Source organism: Papio anubis, chromosome 18 (assembly GCF_008728515.1).
Source record: "Papio anubis isolate 15944 chromosome 18, Panubis1.0, whole genome shotgun sequence".
In the NCBI taxonomy this organism is placed as follows: Eukaryota; Metazoa; Chordata; class Mammalia; order Primates; family Cercopithecidae; genus Papio; species Papio anubis.
The window spans coordinates 71,243,423-71,263,579 of NC_044993.1; the positions used below are offsets into that span (position 1 = coordinate 71,243,423).

At 52.6% G+C, this 20,157-nt stretch overlaps 1 protein-coding gene across 14 annotated transcripts; it reads left to right on the plus strand.

The window, feature by feature from the left end:
• Positions 1-340: 340 nt before the first annotated feature.
• Positions 341-19,988, plus strand: SRRM2 (serine/arginine repetitive matrix 2). 14 transcript variants are annotated; one of them, XR_001897987.3, is made up of 15 exons: positions 341-1,417; positions 4,933-5,205; positions 6,077-6,184; positions 6,382-6,546; positions 7,068-7,145; positions 7,576-7,638; positions 7,731-7,763; positions 7,947-7,997; positions 8,164-8,256; positions 8,899-9,097; positions 10,149-16,849; positions 17,581-17,868; positions 18,208-19,045; positions 19,176-19,289; positions 19,436-19,988. XR_001897987.3 is itself a non-coding variant. In XM_009195783.4 (15 exons), exons 2-15 carry the CDS (start codon positions 4,964-4,966, stop codon positions 19,443-19,445), a joined length of 8,256 nt encoding a protein of 2,751 aa, XP_009194047.1. In that variant the 5' UTR covers positions 341-1,417; positions 4,933-4,963; the 3' UTR covers positions 19,446-19,988. The 14 variants fall into 14 exon arrangements, 3 of the variants coding, with proteins under 3 accessions (XP_009194047.1, XP_017808601.1, XP_009194045.1); XR_001897990.3 differs by having other exon boundaries at positions 18,442-19,045; XR_002519108.2 differs by having other exon boundaries at positions 7,579-7,638.
• Positions 19,989-20,157: the final 169 nt, after the last annotated feature.

The following is a 20,157-nucleotide window of genomic DNA, read 5'->3' on the forward strand; positions in this document are numbered from 1 at the left end:
CAAGAGTGAAACCACGTCAAAAAAAAAAGAAACAAAAAAACAATTGCCAGATAGGGTGTTGTGCACGGCTAGTCCCAGCTACTTGGGAGGCTGAGGTCGGAGGATCGCTTGAGCTCCAAATTCGAGAACAGCCTGGGCAAGACCCTGCCTCTTAAAATCACGCCCAAATCGTAATATCAAATATAAATCTTTGCACTCAAACGGACAGTTCATTACGTGGCACCGCGTCCTGTTGCGGATCAAGGCCACCTGAGTTGGTTAGGACAGCTAAACCCACGTCTTGGGCTGCTCGCCAGCGGTGGGGCTAGATATGACCTTGTGCCCGAGCAGCCCAGCGTCTTACAACTCTGCTGTGAGGAACGGGGGCTGATTATCAGGTCCAGAATCACGAGTTTAGAAACATTAACAGGAAGTACGGTACCGAAAAGTGGAAAACTTTAAGGTGCTTATTATTTTTCTCCTGACTTGTTCCTGTATGTGCCGCTCCACGGGTATCACGTCCCGGGTCCGGTGGGACCCTGGCCTGGCTGCCCTACCGGAAGCGAAGCGAACTCCACCCCCAGGGGCAGCCGTCGGGCCTCAGTCCAGTCTACATCGGGAGAGCGTGGCCCATGCCACATGCAGCTGGTTGGGCCCCTGGTACAAGTCTAGGGCCTGCAGCCAGGCTCGGGGGCTCCGGGGGTGCCCGCTGGCTGGGGTCTGAGGCGGCTTCTCTCGGGTACGAGAAGGCCGACTGCTGTGCAGCCGCGGGCTCGCTCGGGAAACCCACACTTACACAAAAGCGGCAGCACCACTGTGCCTAGGCTATCGACTCCCAACATGGGGAGACAAAATGGCCGCCGCGCCCAGAGGCGAAATTACATCCGGGCTCCGCGACACGTACGAACCACAACTCCCAGAATGCTCTGCCTCGACGGCGGGAGGCGAGACGCGCTCGGGCCCCGCTTAGGTGGCGCTAGGCCCTGTGGCTCCTCCCTGCAGCGGAAGGCCTCCGAATACGCGGCGTCTTAGGTCGCTTCCTCCATTCTTCGTTGCACTGGCCAACGGGACGCTTAGTCTTTTGGCAACGGGGTGAAACCTGCCTTGTGCCTGAAGAAACGATACTTCCCGTTGTGGTTTCGGCGCCTGCGCAAAAGGCTGCGGGACGCACTCCAGTTCCCGGCAAGCCCCGCGACGCGCGTTTGCGTGCTGACGCACGGAGTTAGTCGTGCTGACGTGCAGCGCGGCCCAGGCGGGGTGCGAGTGGCGCAGTCGGAGCCCGCTGCGGCCCCTGAGGAAGCCAGGAGGCGTCGGCGTCGGCTGAGGCGGGCGGACCGGCGAGGCGAGGCGGCGGCCTCAGGCCCCGAGGGACTCGGGAGCTCGCGCAGCGGCGGCGGCAAGACCTCTCCCCCTCGGAGGCGGCGGGCGGAGGCGGCGGGTGAGAGGGTGAGGGAGCCAGCGAGCCGGGTGGGGGAGGGGCGGCGGCCTCGGCGCGAGGCCAAAGCGCGCGGAGAACGGCCCAGGCCGCCGAGCTCTTCCGCGCGCACGCGCGCTCGCCGCCCTTCGCTGGCGCGGACACCTTCGCCTCCCTTCCCCCTTCCCGCCGTTCCTGTCGCGCGCGGGCTTCGACCCCCCCGTCCCTCCCCCATGACAACGGCGCTCGCAGCCGCCTGTACTGGGGTTCGCGAGCGCCCTTGGCGAGGGGGGAGCGCGCCGCCTCGGCTTCACTCCTCCCCACCACACGTGCGGCCGAGGTGGCCTCCCCGCAGCTGCCGCTTTCGGCCCTTAAGTGGCGGGGAAGGGGCGGCGGCGGGGGACGTGCTCCCGGACCCTTGCCCCAGGCTCTCGATCTCTTGTTCTCGGGCTTCTCTTCAGCGTTGGGCTGCCCGTGCCAGGGGCCTCCCGGACTGCGGGACGCCGCGCAGCCCCCTCCCCCATTCCGCAAGGCCGAAAATAGGCCCCCGGCGCTGCGGGGAGGGCCTTGAACTCCGTGGGCCCGGTTTAAATGGTTTGGACTGTGCTATCAAGCCTTTGAGTTGTTAGTGGCGGGGAGAAACCCCAGATCTTAAAAATTGTGAAGAAAGTGAAGGCATTCAGTTTACATTTGTAAGGTAGACTGTTCCTTTTTTTCTTACACTTTTTTAACGTTTCCCGAGAATTCGTGTTAAAACTAAGGAGGCTTTTGGAGATCTTCGTTGGGAAGAAAACGCCAGACTCGTATATAAGTTTTCTGGTTGGTTTCAGGCGTTATTTGGCACACAGCTCTTCTGAAGCTTGGTTTCCACTCGCCTTCAGTTAGGACGAATCTGGATCAAAATTTCAGAATGTTTTGTTGCCTTTCATCCTAAGTGCGTGGGCTTAGGGCTCTTCTAAAGCTACTATTTTAGCTTTCTGGGTTCTTTGTGTCGACTCAGCCGCGCTGGAGCGCCCCGGTGCTGAGCTGGCTGTGCTTCCTGAGGTCCATTTTCTTGGACAACCCTTGTGTCCCCTTTTGGTACCGTTTCCTTTTTTGCATATTTTAATGTTGAATTTAAGGATATCTTTCTACTTCCTTGTTAGCTTGGCACTCTGATAGTTTCCCAACAGAAAAGGGTCTTTTTGTCTTCCTTTGTACCTTTCATTTTCTGCTTTTACCTTGGGTAACTTTTGCATATCCGCTGTCTATGGCCCCCACTTTAAGAGTTTTATAAAATCGTTTGGTTTGGTGATTTGTCTGTGGTGTCGATGTTCCTACTTTCCGTGTCTTAGCACCCCCTTAGATGCTGTGGGGTCGTCGTCTTTTTTTGTGTGGTAGGGGTGGCTCATTCCCTAGAAGTTCTCCGAAACATTGTGACCTGATATCCTTTGCTTAGCACCTACTGGTTTTCCTTCTTTTTCTTTCTTTCTTTTTTTTTTTTTTTTTTGAGACGGAGTCTAGCTCTGTTGCCAGTCTGGAGTGCAGTGGCGCGATCTCAGCTCACTGCAACCTTCCGCCTCCCGGGTTCAAGCGATTCTTCTGCCTCAGCCTACGGAGTGGCTGGGATTACAGGCACGCGCCGCCCCCCAGCTAATTTTTGTATTTTTAATAGAGACTGGGTTTCACCATGTTGGCCCGGCTGGTGTCAATCTCCTGACTTGGTAATCTGCCCACCTCGGTCTCCCAAAGTGCTGGCATTACAGGCGTGAGCCACCTTACCCGGCCTGGGTTTCCCTTCGGTTTTCCCTTCTTAGGGAGTGGGAGGATTTTTGTGTGAGGTGGTATGGAAGTGTGGGTGAATGGTTGAGCTGAAGAATTAATTGCAGGTCAAAGACATGCTGCAAGGGAAGCAGAAATTTGGTGGGGTAGGGAGAGGCAAAGAAGGACCTAGTTTTAAACTGTGGGGAGGGTTGGAACTAGAAGATGAAAATGAGGATTGGGGTGTAGAGAAATTGATTTTTTGAGTCATAATGTTTTTCATTTTTTCCTGGATTTTTGCTTGCCTTTTCTAGGTTTAGCTTTCTCTGTCACCTTCTACTTTCGATATTGGGTCTGCTACTGGGATTGGGTAGGGACCCCCTTAGTCTAGGGTGAGGAGGTATGGGCTAGTACCCTTCTATATACTCTGTGTGCGTGCATGCACTAGTATATTTTTCCAAACATTTGTATGATGCTTCTTCATTCTGGAATTTTCTAAATGCATCCTTCCCTTTTATCCAGTTCTTTTACGTCTTTGATCACTCTCTCCACTTTGTCTATTCTGTAGGGTTTTTTCTGGGTAGTTTTTCCTCATACGTGTATGTTCTAGGAAACTATCTTGGAGAGGATGAGGATGAGAAAGAGAGTATGTGTAGCCAAGGAATCTCACTAGAAAAGCTGGGACTTGAGAATTTTTCAGAGTCACATCAGGGTTGGGACTAGTTGAAAGGCTAGAACTTGGGACGAGGCATGGGGTTAACACAGGAAAGAAGGAAGCGGCAGGGCTGGGAGAAAAAAAACTAGGAAGTGCTATCCAGGGGATTGGTGGGGAAGGCCAACAGTTGGACATTAATGAAAGTGGGGCGTAGAGAGGGTTTCTACATAGATTTAGAGCAAGGAATATGGAGAAGGTATGGGAACGGTTGGAACAGAGACTGATTTGATGTGTTTAAATAGAGCAGAGTTGAAAGCAGATAATATTTGACAGCTGGCAAAACTTGGAGGAACTGCAAATTGTAGTAAATCCTATTGAGAGGAAAGAAATTGGAGGAATAAAAGATCAGGATGGTTGATAGGATCTTTAAATATTTGGAATCAAGGAAATGGCCCTTACCTGGGAGGTGAAGTGTATGAAGATTATCCAAGGTTCATGTTTGTTTCTGATGTGCGTGCTGACCTTTAGTTGGGGTGTGAGGCTGCACATTCTGAACCAGCTAGTCCGCTGTTCAGATACCTAGGGGCTGTGTAGTTTATTTCGTATTCATATAGGGTGGTCTGAAATCCGTAGGTCAGTTTTTGGGAGAGTCTTTGGACATGGACTAGAGGCCCTTGGGTGCCACAGATCTATGTCTGGTATTTGTTGTGCCCAGGAGGCCTTGGTTGGTTACTAGAGGTTAGAAAGTAGAGTAGTTGGTAAGACGCCACTTGTGCATTTTGGGGCCAAAGGAAAATGAAAAGGGACAGTGTGGAGAGATTTTAGAGGAACAAGATCCTTGTTTGCCTAGGGTGGAAAAAGAAGAAAATCTAGGTGCAGGGAGGGATTATTTAGAATTCTGTGCAAGGGCGTTGAGAGAAAGGTTTTAAGAACTGGGCTGTGATTTGGTAGAAAGGAAATTTGGAAGGACGAAGAAGTGGTTTTTTTGGCAGACCAGGAGGATGGTGGAGCATTATATAGCGAAGACTTAGTGTGAAGATAAATATTGAAATAGGGATGAAGGAGAGCAGGGACTTGGGTGTGGGGTGGTAAGTGGTTAGTTTGGGGCCAGGGGCCTGACCCGTGTCTCCCCGCTCCCCCTCAGGAGCGGTGGTGCCCCCCCCGGGCACGGGGCCATGTACAACGGGATCGGGCTGCCGACGCCCCGGGGCAGCGGCACCAACGGCTACGTCCAGCGCAACCTGTCCCTGGTGCGGGGCCGCCGGGGTGAGCGGCCTGACTACAAGGGAGAGGAGGAACTGCGGCGCCTGGAGGCTGCCCTGGTGAAGCGGCCTAATCCTGACATCCTGGACCACGAGCGCAAGCGGCGCGTCGAGCTGCGATGCCTCGAGCTGGAGGAGATGATGGAAGAGCAGGGGTGAGGGAGAGCTGGGGGAGAGTCAAGCACTGAATGAGTGCAGAGCTGGGCGTGTTAGGTGGGATGTAGGGAGCTTAGGGTGGTTGAAAGAGGCCTGGCAAGGAGTTGTGGTAGGGGAGGAGGCAAATGAGCTCTAGAGAATTGAAAACAGTTGAGGGACAGTGCAGAGTGGGAAATGAGAAGGCTGTGTGTCTGAGTCATAGATGGGAGCCTGAGGGATTAAATGGAGGCACATGGGAGAAGGGAGGGGCCGTTGAGGAACAAAAATGTGTTTCAGGGGAGAGATGGGAAAGCAGAGACCAGATAGAGGAGCTAGGTAAGCTGATAGGTGTTGTCATTGGTAGAAAAGAAGAAGAATGGATATAAGGATTGAGACCTTGGAAAGTAGCATGGGCAGGAAAAGAGGAATTAGAAGAACATTTGAAGAAGAGGGAATCATGGGCTGGGAAGGGAAATTTTGGAAAAGGAGCACATTAAGGCAGAAAACTCTTTTAGAGCAGTGGTTTTAAACTTCAGCAGTGGTGACCCTTTTATACAGTATCCCTCACTTTGGAATCCCAGGAAATAAAAGGCATGTTCTTGTTCAAGTTGGGGAGGAGCACTTGAAACCCTGCTTGCTTAATTTTTTTCTTTTGGCCCCTGAAGTGTAGCATATTTAAAATCCACTGTTCTAGCGGGAGTAGTAAGTAGAGGGAAGAAAGATAATGGGAAAAGATTAGACTGAAGAGAAGGAACTTTTGGGTGACAGCGAGTGAAAACTTCTGTGTGTGCATGGAGAGGGAAGGGCCCCTTTTGGGAATGAGGGAAATGGAAACCTGGGACTGGGGAAAGTGTCCTATCAAGCTTAACCCTGAAGGAATTTGTTCTTCAGGTACGAGGAACAGCAAATTCAGGAGAAAGTGGCGACCTTTCGACTCATGTTGCTGGAGAAGGATGTGAACCCTGGGGGCAAGGAGGAGACCCCAGGGCAGAGGCCAGCGTGAGTGTTGCACTCTCCCTCGATGACTCTGGACTCTACTCTGGCTGCTGGCTGCCGCTCCCGTCCTTTTCCTTACGTGGGACTTCCTGCTTTCGTCTGCCTTTTCCATGTCTTATTTGGCTCCTGCTTATACTTGTGTCCTGAATATGGCTCTGTCCTTTATATTTCCTTCAGACTTTTGCCCTTCTTTTCTCTAGGGTCACGGAGACTCACCAGTTGGCAGAATTGAATGAGAAGAAGAATGAAAGACTCCGTGCTGCCTTTGGCATCAGTGATTCTTACGTAGATGGCAGCTCTTTTGATCCTCAGCGTCGTGCCCGAGAAGCTAAACAACCGGCTCCTGAGCCTCCCAAACCTTACAGGTATACAAGGCCAAGAAACCACTGTCAGCTTCTTTTCTTGATTGTAAGATCCTTGCTCTATTGTTTTCCTTTTGTGGACTGATTTCTTCCCAAACTCTTCAGATTTTGTTTTTCTGAAGTTGAGGTGTCCAAGAAAATTTGTCCAAGGGCTAGCCACAGTGGGTCACGCCTGTAATTCCAGCATTTTGGGAAGCTCAGGCAGGAGATGACTTGAGGCCAGGAGTTTGAGACCAGCCTGGGCGATATAGTGAGACCCCATTTCTACAAAAAGAAAAAAAGCTGGGTGGTGGCACGTGTCTGTAGTCCAAGCTACTTGGAGAGGTGGAGGCAGGAGGGTCTCTTGAGCCCATGAGTTGGAGGTTACAGTGTGAGCTATGATGCTGCCACTGCACCCCAGCTGAGGCAACAGGGCGAGACTATTTTTAAAATTTTTTTAAATATTTTTTTGAGACTGTCTTTTAAAGAAAAGAAAGGAACGTTTGTTCTAGCGCTCATCTCTGCTGCTTTTCATCTTTCCCCAGCCTTGTTCGGGAGTCTAGCAGTTCTCGCTCACCAACCCCAAAGCAGAAGAAGAAGAAAAAGAAGAAAGATAGAGGACGGTAAGTTAGTTGGAAAGTTACTTTGCTAGCCAGAGGACCAGTCCTGTGGTGTACTCTCTCTCTGGAAGTGGACAGTTCTGGCTTCCACAAAGCAGGAGATAGTTGTCAGGGAGGAGAGAGTTACCATTGAGGCCTCACCTTGAAGAAATATCTGAGTTTTGCAGTGGGGACGTGTTGAGTTTGCAGTGTTGCCAATTAAGATCAGCCAGCAACATTTTGGATTCTGGAATTTCCTTTTTCATTTTGAGGTTTGTTGACTTAAGGAGTTACTTGTTGGAGAAGGAAGAAAGAAGTCCTGGGCTTAGGTCTGGGGCATTAGTGCTATTAGGATGTTCAAGTGTTTTAGAAACCTTTTTAGGGGAGAGATTGTAAGTGGGAGGGCCAGGAAAGAAGCCAAGCAGAATGATCTTGCTTCTGAATCCATCTTTAGCAGGTCAGAGAGCAGCTCTCCTCGACGGGAGAGAAAGAAAAGCTCAAAGAAGAAGAAGCACAGGTACGAGGTGTGAGTACTTGAGTGATTGGAGAAGGCTTGCTGAATTCAGGCAGAGGTGTTTTTTATGTTTTTTCTTCTCTTTTTTCCGACAGGTCAGAATCCGAGTCCAAGAAGCGTAAGCATAGGTAAGAGCTCTTTAACTCATTGGGGGCACAGTGGCATGTAGAGTGGTGATTTCTTTTTCTTGAAGTGAAGCTCAGTACCTTGATCTTTCTCCTGTTAACATTCCCTAACTCTTTCCATTTCACTTTTGGTTTTATTTCCTTTTTTAAAAAAGTTACTTTTAACAACCTTTCCTTATTTCTCAGGTCTCCCACTCCAAAGAGCAAACGTAAATCTAAGGACAAAAAACGAAAGCGGTGAGTGAATTTCTGGGGAATTTGCTTAGAAAGTAAGTGAACGCCACCTTAGTGGGAACGGGTTGAGTCAGTTATGTCCCTAACTGGTAAAAGGTTGAGGGGTAGGTGAGGAAAATCCAGGGCAGGTACAGCAGTACCCTGAGCTGTGGCGGTGGTCTTCCTTCAGGTCTCGAAGTACAACACCAGCCCCCAAGAGCCGCCGGGCCCACCGTTCAACTTCTGCTGACTCTGCTTCCTCCTCTGATACTTCCCGCAGTCGGTAAGGGGTAGTCCAGGAGGAAGGGAGGGAGAGGGAATGATGGGTTAATTAATTTAATATTTATTGAGCGCCCACGGTGTGCTAGGCGCTGCACAGACCATTCGGAAGACACGGTCCCTGCCCTCTAGGAGCTGACAGGCTAAAGCAACAGGATGGACAGACATATACATTTCCCCTTCTCTTTTTTTTTTTGTTTTTGTTTATTTGTTATTTTTTGTTTCGTTCTGATGTATATGGACTGCCAGAATAGGGGGGGTGGTGGTTTGTTCGTGGTGTCTGGGGGAGGAAGGAATCCTTACCCTGGCTTCCTTAATCGGGGAAGGCTTCCTGAAGGAGGTGGGCTCAGAGGTGAGTTGTGAATGAAGCGGGTAGGGAGTGGGCTGGGTGGATGGTTTGGGGATCTTTGGGGGAGGTGAGTGAAGGGGTAGAGGGAGAACACTCTTTGGGATTGTGTTGGGAAGAGAAGAACCAAAGTGGACTGTACTTGCATTTCAGTGAATGATTTGAGTTATGCGACTAAGCAGGCTTTTTGGAAGAGGGTTGTACAGTTGGAAAAGGTGGATGGGAGTTGGGGAGGGGGTTTCCTGTTCTCCCTTTGAGCTGATTTCCTTCCTCTCCCCCATCCTCAATTAACTCCTGCAGGTCTCGAAGTGCTGCAGCTAAAACTCATACAATTGCCTTGACTGGGCGAAGTCCTTCCCCTGCTTCAGGGCGACGAGGGGAGGGAGATGCACCTTTCAGTGAACCAGGTACTACCAACACACAACGACCTAGTAGCCCGGAGCCTGCTACAAAACAGCCTAGCAGCCCTTATGAAGACAAAGATAAAGACAAGAAGGAGGTATGTTCCTGAGTTGGTGATGTTCATTGGATTGCAAGTATATAGATTTAGAATAAACTTGTGACATGAAAGGGAGAGGTAGTAACTTACTAAAATAAATTCGGTTATTTTTTTCTGCATTGATCTCCCAGTTTTCTTACTGTATCTGCAGAACTTGTAGTATTGTTACTAGGCTGAATTGTGAACTCTTTAGAATCAAATCTCACTGGATACTAATAGGTTTTATATTGTATCTTGTTTATACGCAGAACTGGAACAAAAGTTGTATTTTATCTGTGTACGCCGTGTAATGCCTCTAGTTTCTTTTCTTTTTTCATTAAATGCTCGTTGTGTCTCACTAAAACTGTTTAATCCATTGGGTTGCCACCAATAGTTTGAATGAAACACTGGAATAGTCTTCAGTAGTTTTCTAATTTTAAGCGTTAATCATTTCCTCTTGCTTTAGTGATTACAGTGTAAATTCTTGGCCTCTGTCATCAATTTTCCATGTCATCCAGGATTACCTTTCCAAATTACAAGTTGGTTGACCTCAGAAACTTAACTGCTTTCTTATTGCTTTTGAATTACATTTAAGGCTTTTAATAATTTGGTCTTTTTCTCATTTCCTGTACTCTTCCCATCCTGGTCTGCTTTTTTACTCTTCAAACAAATCATGTTCTCACATCTTTATTCATGTTGTTTCTTTTCCTTTAATAGAGTTATTCTTAAAAGGTGAAGTTGCCATTTGCTTTAGGAAACTGCTTATTTTTCAATTTAAAGATAGTTTTTTCCGCTTTGATAACATTTTGTAGTGGTATTTGTTGTTAAATGTGGTAGTGTGTTAGTTATTTGCGTTGTGTTTCTTTCAGTTTTAAGATTCTCAGACTATCCATATCTTCATATGTTTTCCCCACTGTTCTTTATATAATTCCTTGTTATTGAATGAAAGTGATTGCTTGTGGTCAGGGGATGTGTAAAAGAAAAGTTATTGGAAAGGGTGTTGGGATCTTAGGAGTGATGTGAAGTCTTGGCGTTTATGAATCCCTATCCCTACTCTCTCTTTCACTCTTAGAAATCTGCAGCTCGACCTAGCCCCTCTCCGGAAAGGAGCAGCACAGGCCCAGAACCACCTGCTCCCACTCCGCTCCTTGCTGAGCGACATGGCGGCTCCCCACAACCACTTGCAACAACCCCCTTAAGCCAGGAGCCAGTGAACCCCCCATCTGAGGCCTCTCCCACTCGGGGCCGTTCACCACCTAAGTCTCCTGAGAAACTTCCCCAGTCTTCTTCCTCAGAGAGCAGCCCACCATCCCCTCAACCTACCAAAGTTTCTCGGCATGCCAGCTCTTCCCCAGAAAGTCCTAAACCTGCTCCAGCTCCGGGGTCCCACCGAGAGATTTCTTCTTCTCCCACATCCAAGAATCGCTCACATGGCCGAGCAAAACGGGATAAATCACATTCTCATACCCCTTCCCGTAGGACGGGGAGGTCCCGTAGCCCTGCCACCGCTAAGAGAGGGCGATCTCGGTCTCGAACCCCTACAAAGAGAGGTCATTCTCGATCCCGATCTCCCCAGTGGCGTAGGTCCAGGTCTGCACAGAGGTGGGGAAGATCTAGAAGCCCCCAGCGACGTGGCCGCTCTAGGTCTCCTCAGCGACCAGGCTGGTCTAGGAGCAGAAATACCCAGAGAAGAGGCAGGTCTAGGTCAGCAAGGCGAGGGAGGTCCCACTCTAGATCCCCAGCCACTCGGGGCAGATCTCGTTCTAGAACACCAGCCCGGCGGGGCAGGTCACGCTCTAGAACACCTGCCAGGCGGAGATCACGATCCAGAACACCCACCAGGCGTAGGTCTCGGTCTAGAACACCAGCCCGGAGGGGCAGGTCTCGGTCTAGAACACCTGCTAGGCGCAGATCTAGGACCCGATCGCCAGTACGACGGAGGTCTCGTAGTAGATCACCAGCCAGGAGAAGTGGCAGGTCACGCTCTAGAACCCCAGCTAGACGTGGCCGCTCACGCTCCAGAACCCCAGCCAGACGTGGCCGCTCACGCTCTAGAACCCCAGCTAGACGCAGTGGTCGCTCACGCTCCAGAACACCAGCCAGGAGAGGGAGGTCTCGATCTAGGACACCAAGACGAGGAAGATCCCGCAGTAGAAGCTTAGTTAGACGTGGAAGGTCTCACTCTAGATCACCTCAAAGAAGAGGCAGGTCTGGCTCATCTTCAGACCGGAAGAACAAATCCAGAACATCTCAGAGAAGAAGCAGGTCCAATTCAAGCCCAGAAATGAAGAAATCACGCATTTCTTCAAGGCGGAGCAGATCTCTGTCTTCACCACGGTCCAAAGCAAAATCTCGCTTGTCTTTGAGGCGCAGCCTTTCAGGGTCTTCCCCATGCCCTAAACAAAAGTCACAGACGCCACCCAGGCGCAGTCGCTCTGGATCCTCCCAACCTAAAGCTAAATCTAGAACGCCACCTAGACGCAGTCGCTCCAGTTCTTCTCCGCCACCTAAACAGAAATCTAAAACACCATCAAGACGAAGTCATTCCAGTTCGTCTCCTCATTCTAAAGTGAAATCTGGAACACCACCAAGGCAAGGGTCCATAACAAGTCCCCAGGCCAATGAGCAATCTGTAACGCCACAAAGACGGAGCTGTTTTGAATCATCACCTGACCCTGAGTTGAAATCTAGGACCCCTTCGAGACATAGTTGCTCAGGGTCCTCTCCGCCTAGAGTGAAATCTAGCACACCTCCCAGACAAAGCCCATCTAGGTCATCATCTCCACAACCCAAAGTGAAGGCAGTAATATCACCAAGGCAAAGAAGCCATTCTGGCTCCTCTTCTCCAAGTCCTAGTAGGGTGACATCGAGAACAACTCCACGGCGAAGCAGATCAGTATCTCCCTGCTCCAACGTGGAATCCAGATTGTTGCCAAGATACAGTCATTCTAGGTCCTCCTCACCAGATACCAAAGTGAAACCTGAAACACCGCCAAGACAAAGTCACTCAGGGTCTATTTCACCACACCCCAAAGTAAAGGCCCAAACTCCACCAGGGCCAAGTCTTTCTAGATCAAAGTCGCCATGTCCCCAAGAGAAGTCTAAAGACTCACTAGTTCAGAGTTGCCCTGGATCCTTCTCTCTTTGTGCAGGAGTAAAATCTAGCACACCACCAGGTGAGAGCTATTTTGGACTCTCATCTCTGCAACTGAAAGGACAATCTCAAACTTCACCAGACCAGATATCTGATACTTCAAGTCCAGAAGTGAGACAGAGTCACTCAGAATCACCATCTCTGCAGAGCAAATCTCAAACATCGCCTAAGGGAGGTCAGTCCAGGTCTTCATCTCCAATCACTGAGCTGGCATCCAGATCTCCAATAAGACAAGATAGAGGTGAGTTGTCAGCGAGTCCTACATTGAAATCCGGAATGTCTCCTGAGCTGAGCAGGTTCCAGTCTGACTCTTCTTCACATCCTACAGTGGACTCGAATTCTTTCTTGGGGCAGACTAGATTGGAGACTTCTGAATCAAAAGAGAAAATGGCCTTACTCCCTCAGGAGGATGCTACTGCATCACCTCCTAGACAAAGAGACAAATTTAGTCCCTTTCCAGTACAGGATAGACCTGAGTCTTCACTAGTGTTCAAAGACGCACCTAGAACCCCGTCAAGGGACAGAAGTGGTGCTGGGTCATCTCCAGAAACAAAAGAGCAAAATAGTGCATTGCCTACATCAAGCCAAGATGAAGAGTTAATGGAGGTGGTAGAGAAGTCTGAAGAACCCACAAGCCAAGTCCTGTCTCATTTGTCTTCAGAACTTAAAGAAATGTCTGCAAGTAACTTTGAATCATCTCCTGAAGTAGAAGAAAGGCCTGCTGTGTCTTTGACTCTTGATCAGAGCCAGTCACAGGCTTCTTTGGAAGCAGTAGAAATTCCTGCAGTGGCCTCATCTTGGGGTGGGCCACATTTTTCTCCAGAACATAAGGAACTGTCTAACTCCCCACTCAGGGAGAACAGCTTTGAATCATCTTTAGAATTTAGAAACTCAGGCCCACTTGGTACAGAAATGAATACTGGATTTTCTTCTGAGGTTAAAGAAGATTTGAATGGACCTTTTCTTAATCAGCTGGAAACAGATCCATCTCTAGACATGAAAGAACAATCGACAAGATCCTCTAGACGCAGCAGTTCTGAGTTATCCCCAGATGCAGTGGAAAAGGCAGGGATGTCTTCAAATCAGAGCGTCTCTTCACCTGTGCTTGATGCTGTACCGAGAACACCCTCGAGAGAAAGAAGTAGTTCTGCATCTTCTCCTGAAATGAAAGATGGTTTACCCAGAACTCCATCAAGGAGAAGCAGGTCTGGGTCTTCTCCAGGACTTAGAGATGGGTCTGGGACTCCCTCGAGGCACAGCCTGTCTGGGTCCTCTCCTGGAACGAAAGATATACCTAGAACACCATCCAGAGGGAGAAGCGAATGTGATTCTTCGCCAGAACCGAAAGCTTTGCCTCAGACTCCTAGGCCAAGGAGTCGTTCTCCATCATCTCCAGAGCTCAACAACAAGTGTCTTACTCCCCAGAGAGAAAGAAGTGGGTCAGAATCATCAGTTGATCAGAAAACTGTGGCTCGGACTCCCTTGGGGCAGAGAAGTCGTTCGGGATCCTCTCAAGAACTTGATGTGAAACCCAGTGCATCCCCTCAGGAAAGAAGTGAGTCAGACTCTTCTCCAGATTCTAAAGCCAAGACTCGAACCCCACTTCGGCAGAGGAGTCGCTCTGGATCATCTCCAGAGGTTGACAGCAAATCTCGACCTTCTCCTCGGCGCAGTAGGTCTGGTTCCTCCCCTGAAGTGAAAGATAAGCCAAGAGCAGCACCCAGGGCACAGAGTGCTTCTGATTCCTCTCCTGAACCTAAAGCTCCAGCCCCTCGGGCCCTTCCCAGACGAAGCAGATCAGGTTCATCAAGCAAAGGTAGAGGCCCTTCTCCTGAAGGAAGCAGCAGTACCGAGTCCTCTCCTGAACATCCGCCCAAATCCAGAACTGCTCGCAGAGGTTCCAGGTCATCACCAGAGCCCAAGACCAAGTCTCGTACACCACCTCGACGTCGCAGCTCTCGATCATCTCCTGAGCTAACGAGGAAGGCCAGACTCTCCCGTAGAAGCCGTTCTGCCTCATCCTCACCAGAAACTCGCTCTAGAACTCCCCCAAGGCGCCGGAGAAGTCCTTCAGTGTCTTCCCCGGAGCCAGTCGAAAAGTCAAGGTCTTCACGCCGACGGCGCTCAGCTTCATCTCCACGCACTAAGACAACCTCAAGGAGAGGCCGCTCTCCTTCACCAAAGCCTCGTGGACTGCAGAGGTCCCGTTCCCGCTCAAGGAGAGAGAAAACCAGAACAACCCGACGTCGAGATAGGTCTGGATCTTCTCAGTCAACCTCTCGGCGAAGACAGCGGAGCCGGTCAAGGTCACGGGTTACTCGGCGACGAAGGGGAGGCTCTGGTTATCACTCAAGGTCCCCTGCCCGGCAGGAAAGTTCCCGGACCTCCTCTCGACGCCGAAGAGGCCGCTCTCGGACACCCCCAACCAGTCGGAAGCGTTCTCGCTCACGGACGTCACCAGCCCCATGGAAACGCTCTAGATCTCGAGCCTCTCCAGCCACTCACCGGCGATCCAGGTCCAGAACCCCCCTGATAAGCCGACGTAGGTCCAGGTCTCGAACTTCACCAGTCAGCCGGAGACGGTCAAGGTCCAGGACTTCAGTGACTCGACGAAGATCCAGGTCAAGAGCATCCCCAGTGAGCAGAAGGCGATCCAGATCCAGAACACCACCAGTAACCCGTCGTCGTTCAAGGTCCAGAACACCAACAACACGCCGGCGCTCCCGTTCTAGAACTCCACCAGTGACACGCAGAAGGTCCAGATCTAGGACTCCACCAGTAACCAGGAGGCGATCTCGAAGCAGAACTTCACCTATCACTCGCAGAAGATCAAGATCCAGAACATCGCCGGTCACCCGAAGGAGGTCTCGATCTCGCACATCTCCAGTAACTCGAAGAAGGTCCCGCTCTCGAACCTCACCAGTGACACGCCGCCGCTCTAGGTCCCGGACACCTCCAGCTATTCGGCGCCGCTCTAGGTCTCGAACGCCACTGTTGCCACGCAAACGTTCTCGAAGTCGCTCACCACTTGCTATCCGCCGCCGCTCCAGATCCCGTACTCCACGAGCAGCTCGGGGCAAACGGTCCTTAACAAGATCTCCTCCAGCCATCCGCAGGCGTTCAGCATCTGGAAGTAGTTCTGATCGTTCACGATCTGCTACTCCTCCAGCAACAAGAAATCATTCTGGTTCGCGGACACCTCCGGTAGCACTCAACAGCTCCAGAATGAGCTGCTTTAGTCGTCCTAGCATGTCCCCAACACCTCTTGACCGCTGCAGATCACCTGGAATGCTTGAACCCCTTGGCAGCTCTAGAACACCCATGTCTGTCCTGCAGCAAGCCGGTGGCTCCATGATGGATGGTCCAGGTCCCCGAATACCTGACCACCAGAGAACATCTGTGCCAGAAAATCATGCTCAGTCCAGGATTGCACTTGCCCTGACCGCTATCAGTCTTGGCACTGCTCGGCCTCCTCCGTCCATGTCTGCTGCTGGCCTTGCTGCAAGAATGTCCCAGGTTCCAGCCCCGGTGCCTCTCATGAGTCTCAGAACTGCTCCAGCAGCCAACCTTGCCAGCAGGATTCCTGCAGCCTCTGCGGCAGCCATGAACCTAGCCAGCGCCAGGACACCTGCCATCCCAACAGCAGTGAACCTGGCTGACACTCGAACGCCAGCTGCAGCAGCGGCGATGAACTTGGCCAGCCCCAGAACAGCGGTGGCACCTTCGGCTGTGAACCTGGCTGACCCTCGCACTCCCACAGCCCCAGCTGTGAACCTAGCAGGGGCCAGAACCCCAGCTGCCTTGGCAGCTCTGAGTCTCACAGGCTCTGGCACCCCACCAACTGCTGCAAACTATCCCTCCAGCTCCAGAACACCACAGGCTCCAGCCTCTGCAAACCTGGTGGGTCCTCGGTCTGCACATGCCACAGCTCCTGTGAATATTGCCGGCTCCAGAACCGCTGCAGCCTTGGCCCCCGCGAGCCTCACCAGTGCTAGGATGGCTCCAACATTGTCTGGTGCAAACCTCACCAGCCCCAGGGTGCCCCTTTCTGCCTACGAGCGTGTCAGTGGCAGAACCTCACCACCGCTCCTTGACCGAGCCAGGTCCAGAACACCACCGTCTGCCCCAAGCCAGTCTAGAATGACCTCTGAACGGGCTCCCTCCCCTTCCTCTAGAATGGGCCAGGCTCCTTCACAGTCTCTTCTCCCTCCAGCACAGGATCAGCCGAGGTCTCCTGTGCCTTCTGCTTTTTCAGACCAGTCCCGTTCTTTGATTGCCCAGACCACCCCCGTAGCAGGGTCTCAGTCCCTTTCCTCTGGGGCGGTGGCAACGACCACGTCCTCTGCTGGTGACCACAATGGCATGCTCTCTGTCCCTGCCCCCGGGGTGCCCCACTCTGATGTGGGGGAGCCACCTGCCTCTACTGGGGCCCAGCAGCCTTCTGCATTAGCCGCCCTGCAGCCAGCAAAGGAGCGGCGGAGTTCCTCCTCCTCCTCGTCGTCCTCTAGCTCTTCTTCCTCCTCCTCATCGTCGTCGTCGTCGTCGTCTTCCTCTGGCTCCAGTTCTAGCGACTCGGAGGGCTCTAGCCTTCCTGTGCAACCTGAGGTGGCACTAAAGAGGTGAGGGAGCTTGACTTTAGCATCCTTCAGTGGGGAGGTATTGGGGATGGGTTGGGAGTGGGGAGGGAGAAACCATGTCACAGGTGCTTGACTCTTGGAGGAGGTATGGGGACCTTGACCCTCAGGCTGGGGGTAGAAGAGAATGCTGGGGCGGGGGTGGAGGGAGGAGGAGTGGGACAGATAAAAGTCTCCGAAGGTTCATTCTCTAGAGGATAATGATAAGTTTTCCGTCTCTACAGAGGACAGAACTAGAGGAAATGGACTTAATTTTACAGCAGGAGGGATGGCAGTTAGACCTCAAGAGGAACTCCCTGGGCTGGAAGGATCTTCAGAGGTCATCCCATCCCTCTCCCTGCCTCCAGGCAGGACGGCCCCTTCCCCAGCCAACCTGCACTCACAGGGGCCTCCCCAAGCTGCGGCTCTCCGAGGAAGGAGACTACCCAGCTTCAGCTTCCACACCTGAGCCCAGAGGCCTTATTCCTCCATCAGGGACATTCTTGAGGTTTAACCTTGATCCCTTATGCTGCGGGCCCCAGCCTGTTGCTTCTGTTAGCAGAGGTTGGGTCAGCTCGCACCACTGCTCTCCAGAGAATTGCTGGCTTACAGGGCTAGGAGAGCTCCCAGCGCCTTTCTCAGGCACCCCTCCCCCCACTGCCGTTCCTCCAGGCCAAGGAAGGTAGGGTTGGGGCTGGGGCAGCTTGTCTCCTTGTGACACTCCTCTCCTCCCACAGGGTCCCCAGCCCCACCCCAGCCCCAAAGGAGGCTGTTAGAGAGGGACGTCCTCCGGAGCCAACCCCAGCCAAACGGAAGAGGCGCTCTAGCAGTTCCAGTTCCAGCTCCTCCTCTTCATCTTCCTCCTCCTCCTCCTCCTCCTCTTCTTCCTCCTCCTCTTCCTCCTCTTCCTCTTCCTCCTCCTCTTCCTCCTCCTCCTCCTCTTCCTCGCCTTCCCCTGCTAAGCCTGGCCCTCAGGCCTTGCCCAAACCTGCAAGCCCCAAGAAGCCACCCCCTGGCGAGCGGAGGTGAGTGCTGCCTTGCCTGAGATGGAAGGAGGGTGGGGGAGTGACTTATCCAGAGACAGGGCCCTGGGGTGTGAGCTCCCGGCTGGGTGTCTCACGTGACCTTGGGCATCTGGTTGTGGGGGAAGAGGCGTTTGTTCTCTCCCCCGCTCGTTGCACCTTGTTCTGGCGAAGGGCTGCGCCATCCACAGGGGCGCTCAGGCCAGGACTGGGGGGTCCTTGCTTTCTTCCTCTCCCTCCCTCAACACATAGCCTGGTCCCAGGGTTCTAGCTTTGTCTCCCTGTTGCTACTGCCAGGGCTCTGGTCTGGCCACCATCATCTTCTCCCGACTCTGTCCACAGCCTCCTCCCTGTCTCCCCGCCTCCACGCCATTCTCTTCCACATGTAGCCAGAGGGACCTTTCTAAAACGCACATCTGGCTACTTCCCTCCACTCCACAAATCCTTCGGGACGCCCTGTGGCCTGCAGGACAAAGCCCCACCTCTGCGGGAGTGGCGTGTGAGGCTCTTCACCAACGGGCCTTGCCCGCCCTGTGTTCTCCTCCTGCCCGCCCCCACACATGCCCTGTGCTCCAGCCACACCCAGCGCCTTGCAGTTTAAGGAGAGCCCATGCCTTTGGACATGCTGTTCCTTCTGCCTGGAATTTCCTTGTCCGCCTGGTGAACTCCTCGTTCTGCAAGACTCCGCTCAAACAGCACCTTCGAGAAGACTGCCCTGCCCCTTCCCTGCCCTGCCCCATGTCCCCCTTCCTTGGGTCCCCAGAGCCACGCACATCCAGCCCTGCTTCCCACACACGGGGCCGTGCGTGCCTTCCTTCACCACTGAGCTCCTTCAAGGGCAGGGAATGTCTTTTATCTTTGCATCCCCCGCTGCACCCTGTGCCTGCCCACTGGGCACTCGGTGGATGGTGTGCGGGCGGATGGGTGAGTGAGCGGACAAAGGTGGGTCTGAGGCTGGCCCTGTGTGGTGTGAGGTTTGGTGGTCAGGACCTGGGTGGGTGGTCCTGAGTGCTGGCCGCTGTGCTTGAAAGGGCGTGGTGCTATTGGATCCTACTGTGTTCCCCAGGTCTCGCAGTCCCCGGAAGCCAATAGACTCCCTTAGGGACTCTCGGTCCCTCAGCTACTCGCCTGTGGAGCGTCGCCGTCCCTCGCCCCAGCCCTCGCCACGGGACCAGCAGAGGTAAGGCCAGCTGCAGGTGTCAGCACCCAGCCCTGTCTGGCTGCCACTGCTTTCTACCAAGAAAACTTTGTGGATCTGTGGTGCCTGAGGTGGTGCCACTCTGTGGCCTGATGTCTGTCCTGTGTTGCAGCAGCAGCAGTGAGCGGGGTTCCCGGAGAGGCCAGCGTGGGGACAGCCGATCCCCCAGCCACAAGCGCAGGAGGGAGACACCTAGCCCTCGGCCCATGAGACACCGCTCCTCCAGGTGCGCATCCTCCTGGAAGGCTGAGGCCGCCTTCTGGGAGCCAGTTGTGGTGGTGGTGGGTGGCAGCCCCATTTTGGGAGTGGCCCAGAAGCTGGCCTTGAGGACTAGGGTCAGAACTCCCTGTTGACCCGTATCTTCTGTTGCAGGTCTCCATAAATTGTCTTTGGGGGATTCCACCACACCCCATGCTCTGGAGCCACAGGGAGTGTCCCTTCTTCCCCAGCAGAGCCGTGGGAGGGTCCTTGTCTGCTCTCCTTTGAACCTTAGCAGCCCTTGGAAGAAGGGCTCCCTTTCCCTCCCTTTTTTTTTCTTTGTTCCTGTGAAATGTTAATCTCCGTGAGTTCTTCCTGGTTCACGTGTTCTGGGGGGTTTGGGGTGGGAGGGAATGCAGATGGGAGTTGGGGGAGAGGAGGATACAGTTCAGGACACCCCAGCCTGGAGTCAGGGCCAGGGAGGCATGGCCCCAGTTGTATCCAAAAGTTCCCAGGGGTGACTGTGATGGTGGTTGGGACTGGAGGTTGTGTAAGGTGTTCTTGGAAGGAAGGGGCAGGAGTTGGAATTAGTTGGTCCCTACTGTCCCCCATGAGGTTGTGTACCCCTCCCCCCAACTTTTCACGTTTCTTAAAGGCATTTTGGTTTTTTAAAATCTGTACAGCAAGAGCAACTTTTTCTGTCAAATAAAAATGAGAAATGCAGGAACTGGATCTGTAGACTGTTTATTAAAGGTGTGGTAAGGGGGCAGCCACCTCCCTCCCTGATTGCAGCCCCCAGTGTGGGTGGACCTGTGTGGGTCCGCTTTGGGGTTCCCTCATTGAACGTGCTGTCAAACCAGGACACAGGCTCCAGCTTGTATTTCTGCTCTTGGCCA